Source organism: Rhinolophus ferrumequinum, chromosome 22 (assembly GCF_004115265.2).
Source record: "Rhinolophus ferrumequinum isolate MPI-CBG mRhiFer1 chromosome 22, mRhiFer1_v1.p, whole genome shotgun sequence".
NCBI lineage: Eukaryota > Metazoa > Chordata > Mammalia > Chiroptera > Rhinolophidae > Rhinolophus > Rhinolophus ferrumequinum.
In genome coordinates this window covers 52,780,997-52,803,954 of record NC_046305.1, presented here as the reverse complement: position 1 = coordinate 52,803,954, position 22,958 = coordinate 52,780,997, and the positions used below count along the sequence as shown (strand labels likewise).

General features: G+C 52.2%; 4 protein-coding genes across 15 annotated transcripts; 3 read left to right on the top strand and 1 right to left on the bottom strand.

Moving 5' to 3' along the window:
- The first annotated feature begins 1,696 nt into the window (after nt 1-1,696).
- RAB13 (RAB13, member RAS oncogene family) lies at nt 1,697-5,682 on the top strand. Its single transcript, XM_033092014.1, has 8 exons — nt 1,697-1,947; nt 3,194-3,254; nt 4,113-4,173; nt 4,415-4,492; nt 4,575-4,664; nt 4,784-4,849; nt 4,950-5,000; nt 5,144-5,682. Exons 1-8 carry the CDS (start codon nt 1,824-1,826, stop codon nt 5,216-5,218), a joined length of 606 nt encoding a protein of 201 aa, XP_032947905.1. The 5' UTR covers nt 1,697-1,823; the 3' UTR covers nt 5,219-5,682.
- A 3,217-nt stretch (nt 5,683-8,899) lies between these two features.
- Nucleotides 8,900-11,058, top strand: JTB (jumping translocation breakpoint). The gene is made up of 5 exons (XM_033093797.1): nt 8,900-9,343; nt 9,496-9,533; nt 9,742-9,824; nt 10,272-10,351; nt 10,736-11,058. The coding sequence occupies exons 1-5, from the start codon at nt 9,264-9,266 to the stop codon at nt 10,890-10,892; spliced, it is 438 nt and encodes a 145-aa protein (XP_032949688.1). The 5' UTR covers nt 8,900-9,263; the 3' UTR covers nt 10,893-11,058.
- Nucleotides 11,059-11,202: 144 nt separating this feature from the next.
- Nucleotides 11,203-15,844, bottom strand: CREB3L4 (cAMP responsive element binding protein 3 like 4). 11 transcript variants are annotated; one of them, XM_033093795.1, is made up of 11 exons: nt 15,636-15,844; nt 15,037-15,211; nt 14,560-14,806; nt 14,285-14,406; nt 12,894-12,959; nt 12,681-12,776; nt 12,453-12,559; nt 12,262-12,330; nt 12,075-12,159; nt 11,811-11,907; nt 11,203-11,646 (listed from the first exon to the last, which is right to left on the bottom strand). In XM_033093795.1, the coding sequence occupies exons 2-11, from the start codon at nt 15,208-15,210 to the stop codon at nt 11,453-11,455; spliced, it is 1,257 nt and encodes a 418-aa protein (XP_032949686.1). In that variant the 5' UTR covers nt 15,211; nt 15,636-15,844; the 3' UTR covers nt 11,203-11,452. The 11 variants fall into 11 exon arrangements, with proteins under 11 accessions (XP_032949686.1, XP_032949678.1, XP_032949676.1 ...); XM_033093787.1 differs by having other exon boundaries at nt 14,285-14,806; nt 15,631-15,844; XM_033093785.1 differs by having other exon boundaries at nt 14,285-14,806.
- A 2,915-nt stretch (nt 15,845-18,759) lies between these two features.
- On the top strand, nt 18,760-22,706 carry SLC39A1 (solute carrier family 39 member 1). 2 transcript variants are annotated; one of them, XM_033093827.1, is made up of 4 exons: nt 18,760-18,841; nt 19,530-19,748; nt 19,892-20,022; nt 21,088-22,706. In XM_033093827.1, the coding sequence occupies exons 2-4, from the start codon at nt 19,562-19,564 to the stop codon at nt 21,742-21,744; spliced, it is 975 nt and encodes a 324-aa protein (XP_032949718.1). In that variant the 5' UTR covers nt 18,760-18,841; nt 19,530-19,561; the 3' UTR covers nt 21,745-22,706. The 2 variants fall into 2 exon arrangements, with proteins under 2 accessions (XP_032949718.1, XP_032949719.1); XM_033093828.1 differs by lacking the exon at nt 18,760-18,841 and adding an exon at nt 18,895-19,291.
- Nucleotides 22,707-22,958: the final 252 nt, after the last annotated feature.

Below are 22,958 nucleotides of genomic sequence, written 5' to 3'. Positions count from 1 at the left end.
GCCCTCTACTGGAGGGGTGAAGAAACCTCATTGTTACAAACCTGGGACCGTGGCACTCCGTGAAATTAGACATTGTCAAACGTCCACTGAAAGGTCTCTTTCGCACACTTCCCTTCCAGCGTCTGGTGCAAGAAATTGCTCAGGACTTCAAAACGGGATCAGCGCTTCCAGAGTGCAACTACTGGTGCTTCGCAGGAGGCAAGTAAGGCCTGTCTGGTTGGCCTTTTTGAAGACACCAGCCTGTATGCATGTTATCCATGCCAAACGAGTAACAATTGTGCAAAAAAGAAACTCCAGCTAGCACACAGCATAGATGGAGAACGTGCTTAAGAATCCACTATGATGGGAAATTTTTCATTTTCTAAAAAAAAAAAATTCTCTTCTTCCTGTTATTGGCAGTTCTGAACGTTAGAAATTTTTTTCCCATGGGGTCAAAAGATAACCTAAGAATATGATTGCAAGTGGAAAAATAGGGGACAGAAATCAGATATTGGCAGTTTTTCCATTTTCATTTGTTTATGAATTTTTAGTCAAAATGTTTCAGTGAACAAGTTTCAACAGTTCAACTTTATAACAATTATAAATAAACCTGTTAAAGTTTCCTGGACAATGCCAGCATTTGGACTTTTTAAAAACAAGTAAATTTCTTATTGATGGCAGCTAAAAAAATAAATTAAATAATGGGAGGTGAGAGAATGGACAAAAAGGGATTGAATACCCTTGTTTAAGAAGGAACAAACATGGGCACATGAGGTAATAGAGATAAGTGACAAAAGATACCTTCTCACAACCAGCATACTATCTTTATACAAGGACGATTCTTCTGACCCCGTTAGAAAAGCAGATATTCTGAGTAATTTTTTCCAAAGGCAGAGATAAACTTGTTTCTTTATAGCCATGTTCTGCATACTTCAGCTTCCTGGTTGCCAAGGCTACGCATTCACAGCCGGTTCAGTAGGGTGTGAGGAGTGCCCCGGGGCTGTGTTAAAAGATCCACGTCTCATTGGAAGAATGAGACCAGACTTTAGTAGTCCTAATCTCTTTCTTTCTGAGCTGGCTTGTCAGAAATCACACACAGGGACACAGGGTCCCAGAAGGAGGAAGACTGTGTGTGTGTGGGGGGGGGGGGGGAGGGTGCGGCTGATTCTGTGGTGTAATTGTTCATTTTCATTCTGTCCCACCAGGGGGCAGACTGACTCAACAAATAACCTCCTACTCCCGGGCATCCCGCTTTTTTTCAAAAGGAGCTGGGATTCTCGAACTAAGGGCTTGGAATTCCAACACCAGAATTCTAGAATTGTCCCCGAATGAATCTATCTTCCTTGAAGAGCCCTCCCAAAAATCAGCCCCCAATTTTTGCCAACTCCCAGCGCCATCCCTGCCTTCACCTTTATTCCCCCCAAAACCTTTCCCTTCCTCCTAATTCCTCGAAAATTCCTCTTCCCCGGTCATCTTGGTTAAATTTCTACTTCCCTTCACCCCAGCCTCTCTGGCCTCAGACGGTAAGAATGAGGTCAAAACATAGAGGGGAACGAGAGTAAGCAAAAACCTGTGGGAAATGGCGAGGGAGACAGGCCGTCCCAGGCTGCGAAGGGAAAGCCCAGGACGCAGAAGGCTGGGCTGCCTCCCCGGCCAGCCGAAGGGTGGGCGGGCAGGGGGTGGGGCCCAGAGGAAGGCCGCCTCTCTTTCCCGGAGCCTGGGCGGAGAGGCAGGAAAACTTCTTCCTGGCCCGGCTCCGGGCGACTCTGTCTGCCAACCCTCCCCTCCCGCCTACCAGTGCCCGGCGCTTCCCCACCCCTCCCCCGGCTCCCCCAGTGTCCGCCATGGCCAAAGCCTACGACCACCTCTTCAAGTTGCTGCTGATCGGGGACTCGGGGGTGGGCAAGACGTGTCTGATCATTCGCTTTGCAGAGGACAACTTCAACAACACTTACATCTCCACCATCGGTGAGCCCGCTGGCCATACCCCAGACCCCCCATGCCCTCATCCCCAGGCTCCCGGGTCACTAGTGGCCCCACCTCTCAGCCCTCTTAGAGTGAGACTTCTAAACTCTGGTTCCTGTCTCAGACCCATCCCCCATACATGCCTCTGGTTGGTACCCACACCCCTAACCTTTCTGCAGCCTCCAGGCAACTTGGGTTGTGGTTCTTGGTACCATTCTTGTGCCTCATGTCCCCAGATCCACGTGAACCCTTCCTTCTCTATTTCCCTCTCAGCTCCTCTTCGCCCACCCCACCCACCTAGAACTCTTGATCTGCTCTCCACATTTCCTGTATTCCTCTCCCCGACCATCTCTCTCCCAACTCTACTGGCCTCTTTCTGCCCCACTGACTTTCGGACCTGCCCCCTGCATCCCCACCTTATCACCTACTCAATCTCTTTGCCCCTCAACTTAATAGGGGGCGGGGAGGGCGGAACGGAATGGTTGGCTGTGCTAGAAGGTGGCCCAAGGACTAGGATCATGAATATGCAGTTTGCCTGGTGAACAAGGTGGGAACGAGGGGACTTTTGGGGTCTCTGAGTCAGCCTGGTGACTCAGCCTCCTCCGTAGGGCTCCCAACAGGCTGGGGGAGGTGCCCAAGTTTCCACTAAGAGCTGTGTCCCCTCCTCCCCTCTCATCTTTCTTAATCTCTTCTGGTCCGGGAAATAAGACCAGGAGAATCTCAGGACAATTCTGGTCAGAAAGGGGAAGGAAAAATGCCGCTGTTTCCTAGTTCAGCCTCAGGAGGGATCTTGTTATAGCTTCAGACTTTCTTGGTTGCAAGCCTGGCCTCCAAGTTAATTCTCATAGACTGGCATCAGCTGGCTTTTTCCTCACTCTTTACCCGTGAGGACCAGGACAGTGGGTGGGTAACTGAGAGTGAAGGGTTCTAGGAAAACAGAAGGGAAAAAGGATCTGAAAGTAATATTTCGGGGGGACATGGACTGAATTGAGAGAGTTGTCAGCTGGCATGGCTGAGTGGACCCGACGGCCTTAAGGACCTTGACTCTCCCTGCAGAATCCATAAAAATCGAAGTAAAAAACAGTGTGCTTGCTACACAAATACAGTTTTGAGAAGATTCTCCTGGTTTTACACTTCCAACACGGTTGCTGATCCGTTCCCCCCTCCCACCACACACTTCTGCGTGTGCATGTGCGCGCACACACACACACACTCATACACACACGTCAACTTCTGTGTTCACTCCCAGGAATTGATTTTAAGATCCGCACAGTGGAAATAGAGGGAAAGAAGATCAAACTGCAAGTCTGGTGAGTGAATCCCCCGACTCCTAACCAGACTTTCTGGTCTACCTCCTACAACCCTTTTCTTTCTATTCTGCCTCATTCTCTCCTGTTCCCCATTGCTCCTTCCAGCACTTCTAATCATTTCTGTCATCTCACTCCGATGTCCTTCCATCTCTTTCTGCTCGCTCAACTATTGTTTCAGCTTTTTTGGTAACTCTCTTGCCTCGCTCGGCTCCAGAGCCACTCTTTGAACTTGACAACAAATGTCTGTTGAACTACAAGGTGCAAACAGACTCTAAGCAGTTAAATAGCAAGTCACAGAATTAAGACTTGGCTGTGAGGCGAGTGCTCTGTCTAAATTATGGAGAGCCCAGAAAGGCAGGTGGAGAAAGGAAGCTGGAGACCCTGAAGGTGTTTACGTGCTACGTGCTACCAGGCTTCACGGTGGCATTACGATGCCAGAGATAAGAACAGACTGGTTCAGATTCTGGTTCTGTCATCGGATGACCTTCATGAGTTATTTAGCCTCCCCAAATCTGTTTTGTCATTTGTAAAATAGGGGCAATCAAACCTGTCTCACAAGGGTAGAATGAAGATTCCACAAAATGACACCAACGTATACATATGAAATGACACGTACACAGTGCTTGGCACAGAGTAAGCGACCAAGGACTAAACCGGAGAGACCTTGTTTCTTAGGCCTCTGTCATCTTCCGTATTAGCCCAACTGGCTGCATCCCTTTCCTCCTTTACTGTTTCCTGACTCTTCCTTTCAGCCCTAGCACGTTGCAAAAGCTAAATTCTTAGCGGGCAGGGGTGAGGGGAGTCTCTTTGGAGAGCCCTTCCCTCTATGCTACCCCCTGAAATACTCCACCTTCTCAGGGACACAGCTGGCCAAGAGCGATTCAAGACGATAACTACTGCCTATTACCGTGGAGCCATGGTACGAAGTGTGGGTCTGGCCAAGGGATAAGGGCTCGAGGCAATAAAGTGTAGGTTTATGAGTACCGAAAGGCAGGGGTTGGGGCAGGGACAAATGGGGGTGCACAGAGTGGGTTGCAGAGGGCCTCATGTGGCCTAGTGGTTCGATTTGAGGATAAAACTTACAGGGTCACTCAGAGGGCAGTGGGAAGCGTAAAGGGGACGAGGGTCCCAAGCTCCTCTGTGAACTCTGCCATCCCCAGGGCATCATCCTGGTATACGACATCACAGACGAGAAATCCTTTGAGAATATTCAGAACTGGATGAAGAGCATCAAAGAGGTGAGGGCAAAACCTGGAGCATGATGGGCATTGTGAAGATGAGCGGGACCCAGCTTTACTGGTCTTACCCTTTTGCTCCCAGAATGCCTCTGCTGGGGTGGAGCGCCTCCTCCTGGGGAACAAGTGTGACATGGAAGCCAAGAGGAAGGTACAGAAGGAGCAGGCCGATAAGGTAAGGGCCAGACTGGGCAGTGTTCTAGAACTGGCCTGGGAGGGCCACGGTGAGGCCGGATGGCGGGGGACTTGGCTGCTGCCCTTTATCCAGCTCTTCTTCCCATGTCCCCCCTCTAGTTGGCTCGGGAGCACGGAATCCGATTTTTCGAGACCAGCGCCAAATCCAGTATGAATGTGGATGAGGTGAGACACACCCCATCCCCACCCCCAAAGAGATGGCGTATTTGAAGACAGACTTATCCTTTTCTTCAGTCTGATCTGACCAACCTCCTTTCCTCGTTAGGCTTTCAGTTCCCTGGCCCGGGACATCTTGCTGAAAGGAAGCCGGAGATCGGTGAGTCGGTTCTGCTGGGCTGTGTTGGGGGCGGTGGGGGGCAATGCTATGACACCTCGTGAGGGTGGGTCCCCTTCAAAGTCTGTAGCCTCAGACCCCGGCCAGCCACTGTCACACTGACCCCTGTGCCCTTCTGCCTGTAGGGGAACAGCAGCAAGCCCTCCACCACTGACCTGAAAACCTGTGACAAGAAGAACACCAAGTGCTCCCTGGGCTGACGACCCCTTGCTGCTGCCCACCCTGAGCCTGGAGGCTGAGCCTCAGGGAGGCGGGGCTGAGGGGCTGGGCGGGGAGAAGTAGCAGGTGGGGCTTGGAGGAGGAGAGGTGGTACCTGGTGAAAGAATGGGGAGACAATGGAGAACAAAAGGAAGGGGAAGGAAAGAGGAAAAGAAGGAAAGGAGGTAGAATAGAGAGGGAAGAAGCCAAAAGGGAAAGAATTGAGGAAGTGAAAGAAGGTGAGAAGGAGGTAGGAAGAGAGGGAGGAGGGAAGGAAGGGAGCCCTGCGCCTCAGACCTTCCCTGGGTTTCCAGGGCAACTGTAAATGTAAACAAATGATTGATTCTGCTCTGGGATCAGGTTTTAGGGTCCTGTGAGAGGCTGGCTCAGCACCACTCTCTGAACATTTGGTCCTATCCTGTCACTGCATGGTCTTTCTCAGTATTAAAGGCCACCATGTGCACAAGTGTCCCTGGTTTGGGTAACTTTCATCAGTGTTGGAGTCACTCTCTATTCATAAACCTAATTCCTGCCTCTAAGATGGCTGGGCTGCCTGAGTTCCTGAGATGCCAGGACTAGTCAAACAGCTCTCCCTTCCCCAGGGCTTAATTGATGAGGAAAACAGCAAGGAAAAGACTCTCTCTGGGGCCGACCCTGTGGCTCAGGTGGTTGGAGCCCTGCTCCTAACTCCAAGGTGGCTGGTTCGATTCCCACATGGGCCAGTGAGCTGCGCCCTCTACAGCTAAGATTGTGAACAACAGCTCTCCCTGGAGCTGGGCTGCCGTGAGCAGGCGCAAGTGAAGGCTGAAGGAAGGGGAAGAAAATCAAACAGAAAGAAAGGAAAAAACTGTATTAAAATTGTAATACTCAATATATACTGATAACAAAAGATGAATACAAGTCATGTGTATACACTTGGAAAAAAAAGAGATTCTTTCTGAACCTAGAATGGGGACATATTCTTTCCTTTATGGGGTTCAGAGGATCACTGGGCAGACCCTGGCCCAAGACATTCCAGAAGGACTTTTTTTTTTTTTTTTTTTTTTTAAGAAGGACTCCTTTTTGGGCCTCCCCAGGGGAGTGACATTCCCTAGCCTCAGCGCGATCACAGAACCTAGTCTTGTTACCCAGTGATTTGTGCGAGCATCTTTGATTCTGCAGCTGGGAGGCATTATTATTGTCTTTTATAGATGAGAATGAGACACACAAGAGGTTGACTTATTCATAAATATTTATTGAGCATCTACTATTTGCCAAGCACAGTGGTCAAGTTAACACCTTTGGGTGGCACTTACCCGAGGAACAAGTAAATTTGAACAGAAACAGGCCCTAACTACTGAATCACAAAGAGGCAAAAGTATTGGCATGCAAAAGAACCACCACCAAAAAACTCAGGACACAGCCCCCTTCCTCTTACACAATACTTTCTAAACAGCGGAATGATCTCACGGACTTGATCTCTTGTCAGGATAATGAAAATGTCAGATTGGTTCAGACACGATTCTGTTAGAAGTTTTATTCATGGATATGATGTCCCAGGTATTTCAGAAATCCCCGAGCCTGCAGTGTGGAAGTGGATGGCACAGCCCTGGTTAGTGCAAAGCCTTTTTCGTGCTGCTGTTTCTGCTGGTAAAAGACAACACTCAGAAAGAAGTCTGATGTTCTGGGAGAAAAACTTGGACATGGATTTGATAAATGTACTAAGCATCCAAGCTTTGATGGGGTAATGTCCTCATCTGTGGCTTATGTTTGAGCTCTGTAGTCAACTGCCCAGTGAGTTTAATTTGCTTGAGAGATGAGGAAAGACTTGCATTTTATGAATCCCAGGAAGACTGACATCATCATCATACCTCACAGCAGATATTGTAAAATTCCGTTTCAGCATCGAGATACTATGCAGTTGCTCGGTATGGCTGTTGGATGTGAGAGCTTAACAAGATCTCACAGCTTGTCACGAAACAAGATAGAACAGGGTAAGGAGTAACGGAATACTAGATTTCAGCCAAAACTTTTTTCTTTAATTTAATTAGGAAAAGTCAATGTTGCAGTCACATGAGCCACATTTCTAGAGTTAGAGCTCAATGGTCATGTGTGGCTCATGGCTTCTGTACTGGATAGAGCACATACAGAACACTAAAAACATCACTCACACACCACACACAAACAATCACAACGTTTTATTGGACAGCACTGGTATTGGGGTGAGTTAAGAGGCTACTGCAGTAGTCTGGGGGGAAACAACAAGAACCGTAATATCGGCAGTGGAAATCGAGCATGCGTGACATCTTTTCTCTTTAGAGCACTGTTTTGGTTGGCTTCTCACTGGTCAATTCAACTGAAGTCTGCTGTTGAAATCTCACTTTCATTGAGTGTTTGTGCGTGTTTAATACATACATACTTTTTATTATTAATTTCAGGTGTATCAAAACTTTCATTATAGCTAAAAACTACCGAGGAAAAACCCAAACCCTACTTTCTGTAACATACAACTATTGACACATACACAGACAAATAAAGGAAAAACAGTCACAAGCAAAATTAAAGCTCAGCCTTAACCAGTTGTTTTTTTTTTCTTCAACTCTCACCCAGTGATCTTTCCAGTCTGATAGTTCCTGCTCTGAAGAAACCAGCTTTAAGTCTGCCGGGAAGACGGAATTCATGGGAAGTAGCATTAGATATACTGATAATTCCAAAGTGCCCTCGCCCTTATGGCGGTGGGGGAGGGTAGCAGCTGTGGTCTCTGGGCTAGAAAGACTGGTGGGGCGAAGATTTGGAGCAGAGTTAAGAAAAAAGTATGGGGAGTAGGATTACTGAGGATCAAAATGAGCTAAGTTTTGGATTTAAAAAGTGTAAGAGGCGAGGCAATATGATTAGAGGAGAGTAAGTGGTTTCATAAACATTTCATTTGCATCTCGACCAAAAAAAAAAATGCACATTAGCATTTCCATTTTACACGGAGAGCCAGATAACATTCTCAAGTCACGTGGCTTGAGCCCGAGAACCGAATAAGCCCGAGAACCGAAGCTCAACACTTGTTGGGTCTTCAAATCTCATGCTCTCCTCACTGCACTAAGGATTATTCCATTATGTAGGAGCCAGAGAGAGCTGAGAGCGTTTGAGGCGGTCATTCAAGTACCAGTTCTGGGCAGTAATTTAGCAATCAACAGGAGAGAAGGTGACATCTGAGTAGAGCTGAGTGGGCGCCCAGAGACAGGGAAAGGCTTCACGTTCACCGGGGGTCTCGGGTATTCCTGCTCCTGGAGGAAGGAGAAAGTCCCTGGACCGCCAACCCAGCTTCTCCCCTTGACCATCCGGGACGGGAAGGGTGAAATGGGTTAATAGGTCAGAAAGGCTGAAGCTTAATGATAAATCGAAGGGTTTTAAGGAAGGAGCCAATCCTGGAGGGCGACGTGTGGTTCCTTTTTACGTCTCGCTGCTCACCTAGCCCAGAGGGGCAAACAAGGCGACAGCCCAGGGACAACGAACCGAGAACACAGCTCCACCGCCGCCATTTCCTCAATTCCCGCAAGACTACCAGGACCATCACACAACAGGGCACCGAGCCAACCGGCCGCATCGAGAGCCGATTCCCGGGAAGCAGCGCGACGCGCCGCCAACCCCGGAAGACTACAAGGCCCAGCAGGCAACGCGCGCGCCTCCGCCTCCGCCGACCCGCCCGGCTGGAAAACCTGGCCCGGTAGCTGGGCCCCACGCCCAGGAGCCGCCGCGGGGCAAGATGGCCGCGCCGGGAGCGGAAGCGGAGGTGAGGGGCTTCTAGGACCGCAGAGCCTTTCGCGAAGACCTGCGGGCCCGCACGAGGGCACTCACGGCCCTCGCCGACAAAAGCATTGGCTTTGCTCGCCGTGGCCATGGGCACGTGCCAATAGAGCCTTGGACCCTTGGACCCGAGGCAACCCCAGCATTTCGCAGCCTGACCTAGAACCTCCCGGACGGCTGCAGAGGAAGCGCCGCTTCTGCGCTCAGACGGAGGCACGAGGCCAGACAAGCAGGCCCCTCTGTCCCGACTGGTGCGACCCCGAGCACCCCATGCCTGCGGGCGCGGAGAGGCGTGGCCTCCCCCAGGGCCGCTACCTCTGGTTGCTCTGCGCTTTCGCCTTAAAGCTCTGGTAAGGCGGGGACGAGGGCAGGGAAAAGGAGGGGACAGAGGATCCGACAGTACCCGCCCCCGGGATCAGGGAGATCTTGTTCCCCGACCGCGGGGGTCGAAGGGGTTCCCTCTTTTCTGATTTTTGCCCCCCTTTCCCTCTCACCGCTGCAGCCAAGCGGAGGCCCCGGTGCAAGAGGAAAAGCTGTCAGGTGGGTGATGGTCTGGGAACCGGACGGCCCCATAGTTTTGGTTGTGCTTTGTGTTGACATCCTGCCATATGTCAGGAGCACAGGTAGCACGGGGCGGCATCACGTGGAATGCGGGCATTCGGTGGTGCTGGGAAGTTGGATGGGCAGAACCTTGGGGAGAAATATTTTCTGAATGAGGTCTGGGGCTGTCATTTCTCTCCCCTTTTAGTGAGCACCTCAAATTTGCCGTGCTGGATGGTGGAAGAGTTTGTGGTGGCAGAAGAGTGTGCCCCATGTTCTAGCTTCCAGGCTGTGAGTATCTGTTTTCTCTCCCTTTTTTCTCTCATCTAATCAGCCCCTACATCTGACGAAGTATGCCTTTGCATTGTCTTGCCATCTTTTCCCTTGCAGTTTCGGTACATGTCCAAATCTGAACTTGTCTTCCCCCCCGGAAAATGTGCCCTTTTCTTTCCAAATTCATGGCGACATTCAGCTAATACCCACGTCCTGTTCATTTTTTTTTTTTTTCTGTTCATTTTTAATCCGCAGGCTCTGGAATCTGTCCCTGCCTCTCCTAGACCATTGCCCCTGAAGTATTCTCTCAAACGCATATCCCAGTCAGGCGGCATCCGCATCAGAACTCTCCCTTAGTTCTGTGGCCTGACTGCTCTGAGCCCTAGCATGTGGGCACCTGCGCGTTCTGAATGGCAGCCTTTCTGCTTCTTCCTAACATGCGCTTTGGTCCTTTTCTCCTGGCAGAAAACCACCCCTGAGTGTGGTGCCACGGGCAATGTGGAGAAAATCACATGCAGCTTATCTAAGAAGAGTGAGTTCAAAAGGCAAGTGCTGTGTCTCTTCTAGAAACCTTAGGTCACCTTTGCTCCTATGACCTTAGGTAGACAGTCCCACCTCTTCCTCTCGGAGGTAGCGTGGCGTATTGGAAAGAGGAAGGGATTTGGAGCCAAATTACTTCAACTCACGTCCCACCTCTGCTCCTTAGTGCTGTGTTGTTGGCCATATTTTCTCATCAGTCAAATTGGTTAATACCAGCTCTGCTTCTCTCACCAGAAAATAAGTGAAATGATATATTTGAGTGGGATTTATGTACTGAAACACATTAGAAGACTGACTCTGGTCTCCTCTTTTCCCCTGCGATGTATCTTGGTTAGGAAGGAGAGGCTGTCTGGCCTTCCCTGGGAATAACTGTTTCTTCCCGCCCCCAGCTGCCGCTCAGCTCTGATGGAACAATATTTATTCTGGAAATTTGAAGGGGCTGTCGTGGGTGTGGCCGTGGTCTTCGCTTGCCTCGTCATCATTCGTCAGCGACAGCTGGACAGAAAGGCTCTGGAGAAGGTCCGGAAGCAAATCGAGTCCATATAGCAACCTTCTACCGTTTTATATGGGTCTTAAAGACCTTCCCTCAGACAGAGAAGGTGGAACAGACTGACTTGTGCCCTTGGTTTTGGGGAACCTTGTGGTGGCACTCCTTGCTCCTATCTTCCTCATCTAGATCATTAATGAGCAGAATAAAAAGAATGAAATCGTTTCCTTCCCTACTGTAATTTGGTTTGAGGCAGGAAGTCATGGGGGCAAAGAGGGAAAGAGGGTGGTGGCTTTCAGCCTCAGTTTACCAAGTACCTGTGTTCCCCCTCTTCTACTACTTATTTAAAACTTCTGGGATATGATTTCAGCAAAAAAAGTTTATTTCTCAGCAAAAACTTCTGTTTCCCCTCAACCCTATCTCCAGAGAAGAAATAAAGTCACAGATACATAAAAGTATTTGAGGTGCCCCCTCTCATAGGCAGACTGGGCCTCAGGGTACAGACATGTAGAGCGTCCCGATGTCACTCCGACCCCTGAGGCCGGAGAACCCTGAGTGGGAAGCTAGGATTCCTCGTGATGGGTGCTGGGCCAGGAGGTGTTCAACCCACGTCAGAACTTCACATCTCATCTGCAAGCAGCACAGTTCTCACCTGCCCCCCGGGGCTGGTCTGCCCTCCCAGCTTCTCAGGCAGTGTCCTTGTTGAGCCATTTGCACCCTTGGCCCCGGGGGGCCCCCCCAATCTGGACTCTACAACTGAGGTCTCCCAATCTTCTGTCATGTCTTTGTGAGTCAGGATATTTCTGGAAATCACTGTGGGATGAAGGAAAGGGCAGTAGTAGAGTGCTCCCTTGGGTGGGGGTCCTGGACAGCAGCGGCCGGCCCTTCCTCCCCCCCTCCCATCCCTTGAGGACCCTGGGGAGCAGACCCCTATTTGCTCACTAGATGAACAGGCTTTCCCTGCGCTCGCCTCTCACCTCCGCCAGGCTGGTAATCCTCAGGCCCGGCTTCTGTTAGACCTTGAAAGGGGCTAAAACTGGGCAGGATGATGAGAGCCAGGGAGAACAGAAGGATCTGGGAGGAAGCAAAGAGACACTTGGGCTGCGGGGACAGTGACGGAAGGGAGCAGAGGGCAGCGGGGGTCACCGGGTGGGCAGGTCGGTATGGCTTAGGAGTGGGTATGGGGCCGGAAGTGGCGGCGGGTGGTGGCGGTGGGGGAGCCGGGACTAGGCTGACAGTACCAGAACACACGTGCTGGTCTGCGCAGCTTTGTTGGAGGTCTGAGTGATCACCATCTGCAGCTGGCGGAGCTGGGTCACCAGGGAGCTGGGACGGGGGGAGGGGGAGGCTGGGTTAGACCTGGGAACCAGGGCCGAGCGGGGAGCGGGGTGCTGCACCTCCCCCAGCGCACACGCTGCCGTCACTCACACGTTGTGCCTCTCCAGCTCCTGGACTTTTTCCTGTAGTTCCTGGTTCTGTGCAGAGCAGGCAGCCACCCTATGGAGTGTGCAAAGGTGGGACAGGGTTCTGCCATGTGTGAGTCCCTGACCTCGCCTGCCTGCTAAGGAGGGGGCCCAGACCTGGCCCTCGGGGAGCCAGAAACGTGAGTCCGAGCGCACCTGCTCTCCAGTCCGTCGATGTACTCTTTCTTCCGCCGCCGACTGTCCTGAGCTGACTGCTTGTTCCGGATTTTCCTCCTGACCTTCTTCAAGATCCTCTCCTCTGCCTGGGGGCCCAGGGTGTGTCAGTCCCAGCCCTTAACCTCCCCCACCTTCCCTGTGATCCTGGCTCCTCAGAGGCCATGGTGGGGCCACTGGGTTGGATCACCCTTTGGGGAAGCGTGTTACCTTGGTAAGGGGCAGGTGAGAGGGCAGGGAAACCCCTTCCTGCCTCAGTAGACGCTTCTCCTCATCTGTCAGGAACAAGGCCTGACAGGGCAGCTGCTGGGGGACCGGAGCAGATGAGAGTGGTGAGAGAGTCACCCCGTTTCCAGCACCCAGGCCTCTCCCGCTGTGTGCCTTCTAGAGCGTGTTTCCCATTTGCACTGAGAAATAACTAACCATGAAATGAGGTGAGGGTGGGGACCTGAATTCAGGCAGGCTCTGGATCATGCCCAAAGGGACCTCCTGAGGTGGAGAAGGGAGAGAGGAGGTGGTTTTGTCAGGCTTTGTCCACCCACTGGACCTCAGCACACTGAGCAAGCTAGGGAGAGCCTGTCCTCGTCCACATCTCCCCGGACCTTAGGGGTATTTGAAGAGGACGTGGAGTAACTCACTAAGGTAGGGTTTGCTTGTGCTTATAGCAGGCAAATCACTCACTGCCAGCCAGTAACTTCGTTTGGCAGTGTGTTAACCCGACCACAGGGAGCTCCGTGGGGCAGAGGCCCACTCTCACCTAGGGTGTGAGCCCCACATTTCAGACGAAAGCTCTGTCCCCTCCCAACTCCCTAAGGGTAACCAGACTGACCAACTTCCCATAACAGAGTATGTGGGGAGCATAGATGGTGTCTGGTTCATGTGGGCCCACCAACGGAGTGACTTCCCTTTCTAACTCATCGTCCTTTTTGGAAGATTTATGCTTCACCTTGTGACTTAAGAGGAATTTGCTTTTGCTTTTGCTTTCACTCTCTGAACCATTTCTTATGCCTCTGCCTCTGCCTCTTCCTGGTCTCCCTTCTTGCCCTGTGACTATTTGGTGGAACTGTTAGTTAGAGAGGTGTCCCTCCCAAGCCTCCTAGTCAAAACCTCTGAGAATGAGGCCTGGGGAATTTCTTTAAAGAACAAAACCATAAATTCCCCAGTGTTTTCAACACACACTCAAGTTTAGAAGCATCAAATGTTTTAAGGTCCCTCAGCCCAAGATTCTGAGATGCTTGACTCGGCTTCTGATCCCAGCTTCAACCGCACTTCGGCAGCGAGCCTAGAACCTGTTCCCTGCCTTTTGCACACAAGGAGTTCCTTCCAAGATAAAGGCAAGGCCCCCTCCGCTCTCCCACTGGAGGAACCAGCCCAGCCGGCCTTGGGAAGGCATGTGATATGCTCCCAGCAGCCCCAGGCAGAGGGTGCCTGCCGGACAGTGGTTCCAGTGGAAAGGTATTTGCAGTTGCTTCTCTGACACCCTATGCCCGTAACCAGTTGGATTCCCAGGCGGCCTGTCCCATTTCCTGACTCGAGCCTGACTCGAGGCTGAGACAATCCATAGCCCTGGCTGAGCAAACCACACCGAGTCCAGGCTTCTCCCTCACCCCACCTCCTGAATTGAGTCCTCACCACCTTACCCCCCAAAGGCTTGTCTCCCTTGTCCTTTCCTGCTCTTCAATTGCCCACATCTCCTTGGCCTTCAGGCCCGATGCCACAACACTCAGACATCAGTTTTCCCTCCCTCACCTCCACTGTGTGGGTATGTATGTGTGTACCGGGGAGGACTGGATCCAGCCAGCCCCGAGACTCACCAGGGTTGAAGGAGTCACTGGGTGTACAGCGCCTGCTCTGGGCATGATGTGGGCATGGACATCAAGGGGCAGCTCGCTGACCATGCAGACATCTGGCACCATAAGTGGTGGGCTCCACTGATCTGAGGAGACAGGTGGCTGGGAGAAGAGTTGGCGGGTACACCCTGCTGGTAGCAGGGCCTGGGGAGTGGCACAGGCTGGGGAGACCCTCTTAACCACAGGGCTAAGGCAGGATCTGAAGGGTCTTGGTCCCCTTCCCACAGAACAATACTGACCTAGCTGGATGGAGATGAGCCCTACAGCCGGCCCAGCTTCCCCCTGCATCGTCTCCAGGGCCCCTGCCTCATAGACAACCTCATAGAGGGTTGGGGAACTGGGTGCCTTGGCGGCAGGTGGACTGTCTGGGTGACCAGGGTCCTCAGGGATTTCACTGTCGCTGCCAGGAGATGCTTCTGAGCAGTACACTTCATTGGGATCAATGAAAAGCTCCGGGAAATCTTCAGGCTCACTCTCCTGAAGGCCCTGTATTAGAAGAGGGCGTATGTGTGTACAGGGAAGAATTCTGGAAGTCCTTCCTGATATCAAACCTAGATCCTTCATGCTTCACCTTAGTCCCTCCTGTTCTTGAACATGGAGATAGTTAATAGTTTATGTCTATTGTAGGAGCACTGTCTTCAGACCTCGCTCCAAGTGTGGGCTGAAACCTCTCAGAGTTGTGTCTCAACCCACCCCCACTTCCATTTGTCACTCACACAGCCATGGCCCCCACTGGACTCCCAGGCTTGCAGCCCCTGTTCTTGTAGCCTAGTTACTGGGACCTCTGAAGGTGGACAGTGGAGTCCCAGCTCCAGGAAGGGTCCTGTCGAGAAGACATCATCCGGGGGCTCCAGCCACACATCCAGCAGGTCAGGGGTTCCGAAATCCATCCTGCGGGGAGGCATGTAGAGGTGGGAGGGAGAGTTGCAGGAGGATGATTGCTCCCCCCACAACAACACACACACACACAGATTCTGGGTTCCTCTCGCTCCCTCTTCCATTATCCCCTTCCTCACCTGTGCAGCCCCTCACCTGTCACCTGGAGATTTCGCCTCGGGCCTTATCTCTGTGGTTCAAATGAACAGGCCCCCGGGGTATTACCTGTTCCGAAGAGCCCAGCCCTGCCAAGCCAGTCTAGCCCGCTGACCGTCCCAAACAGTACACCTTTTCTTCTCTCCAGGATCTCGCATCCTGGACCTGCCCAGCCAAACCCCGCCCCCAGCCTTACACTAGGAAAATGGGTTGCACCTAGGCGGGAACCACGGTAGGGGAGCTGACTCTGGGGGTGAAGAGGCTGAGCGTCCACGAACCAGACCTGAGGAAAACATAGACAGCCTCGCCCTTTCTGCCTCAGTTTCTCCTAGCGATAGCAAATCTTCCTGAGAGTTTGGTGTCTATTCAGGGAAAGATAGAGATGGCTGTGACTGGAGCACAGGACGCTTGAGAGCCTGTTCTCCGGCCATCAATTTTCTAAGAGGGAGACCACCGCAGAAATGAAAACAAAGGAAAAAGTCAACAGGATTGCCCAAGATTTGCAGAGGTACGCCCCCTCCACCCCGCACCCTGTCGCGCCCTGCCCACACTTGAGTCTGATTGGAAGATGAAGATATAGATGTTTTGATGGGCAGGTCATTGAGCCAATGGAATTACCCTCTCGAGGCCCGCTCCGACATAACTGGTCAGAATAGGCTGTCGGAGAGGGAGTGAGGCCAATCGGGCCGGAGCATTTATTTGTCCCGCGGGGATTGGGTTCCGCGGGACCAAACGGAGGGTAAGAGCCAGACGACTTGCAGGGAAGGGGGAAAGTTTCCGAGAGTGTGGGTAGCGGCTCGGTTTGGTTTCTCTTACCACGTGACTCGGAAGCCCAGGTTATTAGCCAGGCGGGGAGTAAATAATCTGTTGACCCAAGTTAAGTGACAGAGCTTTGACTCAGCCGGCGGAAAGTCGCGCAATCGCGGGGTGTACAAATCCGTAATCTGTGCATTATGCTCTTAATGAAGAATAGCAGTTACACATACACACTCACAGGACTGTTAACTAACGCAGGGACGCGGGTCTGGAAAACTACAAAATGTTAAAAAATCATTGGGGTGTGGTGTGGGAATTTGTCTTGTCGTTTGCGTAAAATTCCCAACAACAGTGTATACCCTGCATTTGTATAGTTTACAAAATGTTTTCATAAACATTGTTCTCTCATTTAATCCACAACAGTTCTGAGGTAGCGAGGTCAGGTAATATTTTATTAATTTTACCTATGAGAAGACAAAGATCTGTGACTGGAATGTAGGAATACCAAAACTCAGGATTTAAAAAAAAGTTGTTTTGCCTTGGTCTAGTGACTGATGACCCAGGAATTCACTTTAAATAAAATAATGGAGTTATACTGATACAGGTATGATTTTCATCTGCCTGCCTCCCAGTTGTCCTTCAGATAAAAGGGAGCTGGGTGAATAAAGCAAGAAAGTTTGAGGTGTAGATCTGGAATTCAAACTGGTATCCTGTTGAAAATTTGAATGGGCTGAGAGTAAAGACAGGAACAGATCTAATATTTACTGAGTAGCTATTACATGTTACTCATATAATTCTCACAGAAATTCACAGCTGGGAGAGAGAAGTTAAGTAACTTTCTCAAGGTTACTCTGTAAGTAGCTGAACAAAGATTTAGATGCCTGAGCCCATATCCTTTGTACTAAGGTATCTTGCTGGAGTTTTCTCAAATTTCTCAACTCTCTGTCTTTCCTGCTCATCTCCCTGCATCTTGCTCAAGTAATGAAAAGACAAAGCAGGCTTGGTAGATCAATGCGGAGCTCTGAGGAAAGGAGAGCTGTCCTTGATTAAATTTTTCCTAGAGCGAGAAAGGTTTCAAAGTGCTTCCTTCAGGCTGCATGTGCAGAGATGATTAAGTGGAAAATATAGTCAGCTTCCATTAATGTTAGAACCGGAAGGAAGCTTTGGCATCATCTGCTAGTCTAACTTCCCTCTTCCACCCAACTTATCAAGCTCTGAAGAGGGAACGTGATTTACCTAAGATGGTACACCAAATTAAGGTAGAGCTGGGACTAGCAGTACCCAGGTGTCCTGGCTCCCAATGCATGATTCCTTGTTAATGTTACCAATTATCAATACTCTGGGACAGACAGAAAGCATAATTTGTCACAAACCATAGCGTGCACAATATTCCCTTAAATACTCAGGAGTTGCCTCTAACAGTAATTTTTATCTTTTAATTAAGAGATTAGAACAGCAATGATAATTATTGTTAACTGATGGGACACCAGTACCCCATTTCACTTACATCCTGATCTTAAGAGGCCTATATGATTCCTTTCTCCTCGACTATGTCCCTCAAGAAGTCCTCACATTCCCCCTTTTCTTAAGGAAGTTACTTATCAGAGCCTTATCCGAGGCATCACTCTGTCCCTTCTTTAGGCAATGAGGCCTTTTTACCTTTGCAAAAAAGAACAGGTTGAGCCCCCTTCCTTATCTTCCTCCTTTGTATCCTACCCTCCCAGGAGGCTGGAAGAGGATTCTGGTAACACAGGATGTGGGCCAAGAGGATCCAGGTGAAAGAAACAGGGAAGGTCCTGGGCTGAAAATACCTTGGCACATTCAAAGAACACAAAACAGAAAGGAGGCCAGCAGGGCTGGAGGGAGAGGACTTGGAGAGTTCTTGGAGATGAGTTTGGAGGGAACCCAAGCCAGATGCCTCGAGGCAACGGTAAGGATGGTAAGTGGGAGTGCGCTGCGGGAGGAGCGTTTCCCTGACAGGGGTTTCAGCACCCCATGAGCTGGGTCCCACCACTTCTTTTCCCACTCCAAGAAGGCTGAGGGCTGTGGAGAAGTCAGCTCAGGCCACGGGCAATCAGGAAGGGATGGTTTTCAAGAAAAGCCCTCTCTTTGCTATTTCCCTTTTCCAATTCTGCCTTGTCGTTTTTTTTCTCTCTTGTGGGTACTGGCGAGGTTAAGTCAAGCATGGGAGTCAGTCCTAAAAAGGGAACGCTTTCCCTTTGGCGCCAAGGTGCCCAGAAAGGATCTTGGAGTCTTCCAAGAGATGGATAAAAACACTTCGGTCAAGACCAGGCAGGTACTCTCAGAGGAGCGCGGCGGCAGACTTGAGAATGCGCGGTGGGTATGGGGCACCAGCCTTGTCCGAGGGGTTTCTAGCTTCCTCTTTTAAAAGAGGAAGGCCTGGCCTCTACTTTCCTACGGTCCAGCTCCGGCCTATCGGACCCCCACCGCAGCGCCCCAGGCCCGCAGCCCCTGGATTCTCTCTCCAGCCCCTTCCCTGGCTTTCGCGCACTCCCCCCCTCGTCCCCGCCTCCGCCTGGCTCCTGCTGCCCGTCTCTGATTGGCCCTAGATCACGTCACTCGTTGTCTGGCCCCGCCCGCCAGGCTCAGTCATTGGCAGCAGGGGGCGGGTACGCGGAGGCTGCAGGGGGAGGAGGAGCGCTGGGGAGGGGGTGGGAATTCCCGAACGTAGGCCGGAACCCAGCGGGTGCCATGTAGTGAGACCCTCGCGAGGTGAGTGTGGCTCCCTGGGAGTGGGATCCGGGTCGGACGTCCAGGCCTCTCGGGAGCCGGAGTTCCGGCTCCCACATTCTTCTGCTTCCCGGGACGCTGACGGCCTCGGACCCCGCTTCCCGAAGCCTGGACTTGCAGACACCGCCCTCAGTTGTGTGTCAGCCGGTCCCGGGACCCCAGACTCCTAGGGCCCTTCTTTGGTTTTCTACCCCGACGTCCCAGCCTGTGGCCTGAAGCGTCGCTCTCTCTTTCGGGGGAATGGCGCTGGGGAAACGGGAGCGGGAGAGTGATCCAGCACCCGACCTCGCCTTGTTCAGACGGTCCACGAAGAGATCCGCGCGACATCTCTCCACGGCCCGGAACCCCATTAGCTTCATCCGTTCCTTCCTAGAGGGGGCCTGGCCTGTACTTTCCTACAGGACCCCAGCTCCCTGGTTCTCGGGGCTCCAGGTGAAAGGGTCCTCATGCCTCAGTTTGCCCCTTGCTAGGCCCCTGAATAAGTCACTTGGAAGGGATCAAGCGTGAGGGGAAAGAAGAATGTTCCCAGTACAGCAGTGGATGAGTCACACCGGGTCGGGGAAGGTCAGAAAGTGGCCGGAGTGAGGGAGCCGCATTTGGCGACCAGCTCTCCCCTTTCCTTGGCCCCATGTTTCCTTCCATGACCACTCCCCCACTCCTGTCTTCCCAGGTCTGAGAGTCACCGGAGCCGCCGCAGCCACCATGGGGCCCTGGGGAGAGCCAGAGCTCCTGGTGTGGCGCCCCGAGGCCGTAGCCTCGGAGCCCCTAATGCCTGTGGGACTGGAGCTGAAGTTGGGGGCCCTGCTGCTCCTGCTGGTGCTGACTCTCGTGTGCAGTCTGGTCCCCATCTGTGTGCTGCGCCGGCCCGGAGCTAATCCTGAAGCTTCAGGTAAGCCTCTCCTTTCCCTGCTGCCATGGGGCTGAGGAAGGTGACCCGAGGAGGGGAGGCAAGAGTGACCATTGCTTGGGTTGGGGTAGTGGGGTGAGAGGGGGTTCATTTGCTCATTCCCCTTGTGCTTCACTCCTGCCCAGCCTCCCGCCAAAAAGTCCTGAGCCTAGTAAGCTGCTTTGCTGGGGGTGTCTTTCTGGCTACCTGTCTCCTGGACCTGTTGCCTGACTACCTGGCTGCCATAGATGAGGCCCTGGCAGCCCTGCACGTGACGGTGAGTGAGCGTTGGCTGGCTGCACGTGGTGTATTCAACTGCACACCTCCAGGAGAGGTGGTGTGTATGGATCTCTTCTTGTGTCACTCCATGTCATTGGCGTGTGACCCTATGAATCGTGACTTTTCGTCACAGGGCATAGGTCTTTCTGTGGGTTCCTTCCCCTAGTCCCTATGTGACCCCTATGTACCTTTTGAGACCGTGTGAGGAACCTGATGACCAGGTGTGTGACCTAGTCTGTGGGTTTCTCACTTCCGGCCTCCAGGAAGTTATTGGCACGCCGAGAATCATCTTCACCCTCTTGCCACTTCCCCGAACGATTGGAAATAGAGGTCCCTACAGGCCTGGGAAGGGGAAGAGGCAACCCCAGGGGCCTAGCTTTGCTGACCAAAAAGGCCCAAAGAAGTAGGATGTGGGGAAGATCAAGTCCAAAGCATGGGAAAGTCTCAAGGGAAAAACTGAGACAGTTGGGTGGCGCTAGGCTCTTCCTCTAGTTCCGTAAGACTGAGGAAGTAACACTGGATATAACCCTCTATGTGTCTGACTGACTGACCTGTGCCTCCTTGTGACCGTGTGTAAGCCTGAGTGTCCCTGTGACAGTACGTGGCTCCATGTGTGAGCATTTGGGAAGGTGGGCCAACGTGTGACACTCTGTGTACGTCTACCTCAGTGACTCACCTGGGGATGGATTTGCCCCTCACCCCCTGAAACATTCAGTCACTTCCAGAGACATTTTGGTTGTCATATCTTAGGGAGGGAGGGCATTGCACTGCTACTGGCATCTAGTGGGTAGAGGCCAGGGACACAGGACAGCCCTCCCCAGCACAGAATTACGTAGCCCCAAATGTTACTAGTGCCCAAGTTGAGAAATCTTGGTCTACATGTAACACTTGAGTGACACCAGAATCTGTGTGATAGTGTATCATTCTGTGTCTGTGTCACCAAGTGACTCTGAATCTTTGTGTGACTGACTGGCCCTGTGTCTGCGTGGGAGCCCAGGCCTACCGGGCTCCTCCCCATTCTTGGCCTGTGTCCTGAGCTCCCTGCTGCCCGGTCTGCCCACAGCTCCAGTTCCCCCTACAAGAGTTCATCCTGGCCATGGGCTTCTTCCTGGTCCTGGTGATGGAGCAAATCACGCTGGCTTACAAGGAGCAGTCGGCACCACCTCCTCGAGAGGAGACGAGGGCTCTTCTGGGGACAGCGAATGGCGGGCCGCAGCACTGGCACGATGGACCAGGCGTCCCCCCAGCAAGTGGAGCCCTGGCAGCCCCCTCTGCTCTGCGTGCCTGCGTCCTGGTCTTCTCCCTGGCCCTGCACTCGGTGTTCGAGGGGCTGGCAGTGGGGCTGCAGCGAGACCGGGCTCGGGCCATGGAGCTGTGCCTGGCTCTGCTGCTTCACAAAGGTGTCCTAGCAGTCAGCTTGTCCCTGCGGCTGCTGCAGAGCCACCTGCGAGCAAAGGTGGTGGCTGGCTGTGGCATTCTCTTCTCATGCATGACACCTCTGGGCATTGGGCTGGGTGCCGCTCTGGCAGAGTCGGCGGGGCCACTGCACCAGCTGGCCCAGTCTGTGCTGGAGGGGATGGCGGCTGGCACGTTTCTTTATATCACCTTCCTGGAAATCCTGCCCCAGGAGCTGGCCACTTCTGAGCAGAGGATACTCAAGGTCATTCTGCTCCTATCAGGCTTTGCCCTGCTCACTGGCCTGCTCTTCATCCAAGTCTAGGAGGCTCCAAGAGGAGCAGGGGAGGTTGGGTATCAGGTGCCCTTGACCCTCCTCCCCTCTTCAGGACTGGGGAAGGGAGGTATTGAGAACCAAGGAGTTCTCTGGGAGGTAGGGATGCAGCCTTTGGGACTATCTGACCAATGGAATGGAGGTGGGCAGACAAGAGCCTGGCCCCGAGGCCCAAGGGACAAGGCATGGTCGAGTCACTAGAGACATGATCAAGGGACATTAATATTGGGCAAGACACTGAGTGCTAGCTAGACTCGGGCAGACACTACACATAGGGACAGGTTGACACGGGGAGGCTGGAGGTGGGTACCTAGGTGCGGTGGGATGAAAGTATAGAGAGGCCATGGGCCCGGAGTCAGCAATTCTGTGGTTCCTAGCCCATTTCAGCCCTGGCATTTGGAGTGGACCCCTCCTACTTTTCTTAGCTCCTATTCTCATATCCGTCTCCCTCTTCCCTTCTCCCAGAACACAAGTGCCAAGTGGCCTCTTCCTGCCAGCTTTGGTACCTTCTCTGGCTTCTCCAGTCCCGCTCACTCCTCTATTTTTAAAGTGCCAAATAAAATGCCCTCCGTCTTTCTCAAAGCACACTGATGGCACCTGCCCAGCACCTCCGTGAAGGGGGCCCTCTTGCTCTTTATTTTAGTCCCAGAGCCTGGGGTGCTGGGTTTGCTGGGTCAGGGTCGGGGGAGGGTTGGCAGAGCTGCAGGTCCCCGTACCACTGCAGCACCCTAGGAACACAGGACATGGACATGGTGCCCCTACCCAGATGATAAATACAGAGCTGCCAAAACTTTTTTATACCAGAGGAGCCCAAGGGGGAAAGGAAAGCCTCACTCTCCTGGGGTTATTTTTTGGGGAGGTAGGGCTGTATATATGGCCATATTCTCTAGAATCTATTTTACTTACTGACCTGTTTTGGGACATGTTACCCAAATAAAAGATGTTTCTATACATTTGTACAGTATCTGATTCGTTTGTCTTGGGAAAGGGTTGGGCATACGGCCAGCCTGGGAGGCCTGAGTCCCAGATGTTTACAGCTGTTTTTGTATCCCTGGTCTCACTGTTTTCACTCAGGTCCTTCTCGTCCCCTTCCCGAAGATGGACAAATTTTTCCCTCTTTTGTTTCTTCCTTCTTCCCTCCCTGTCTCCACCCCTTCCATTTCCTCCCCTTTTCCTTTCCTCTCTTCCTTAATACCTCTTCCCTT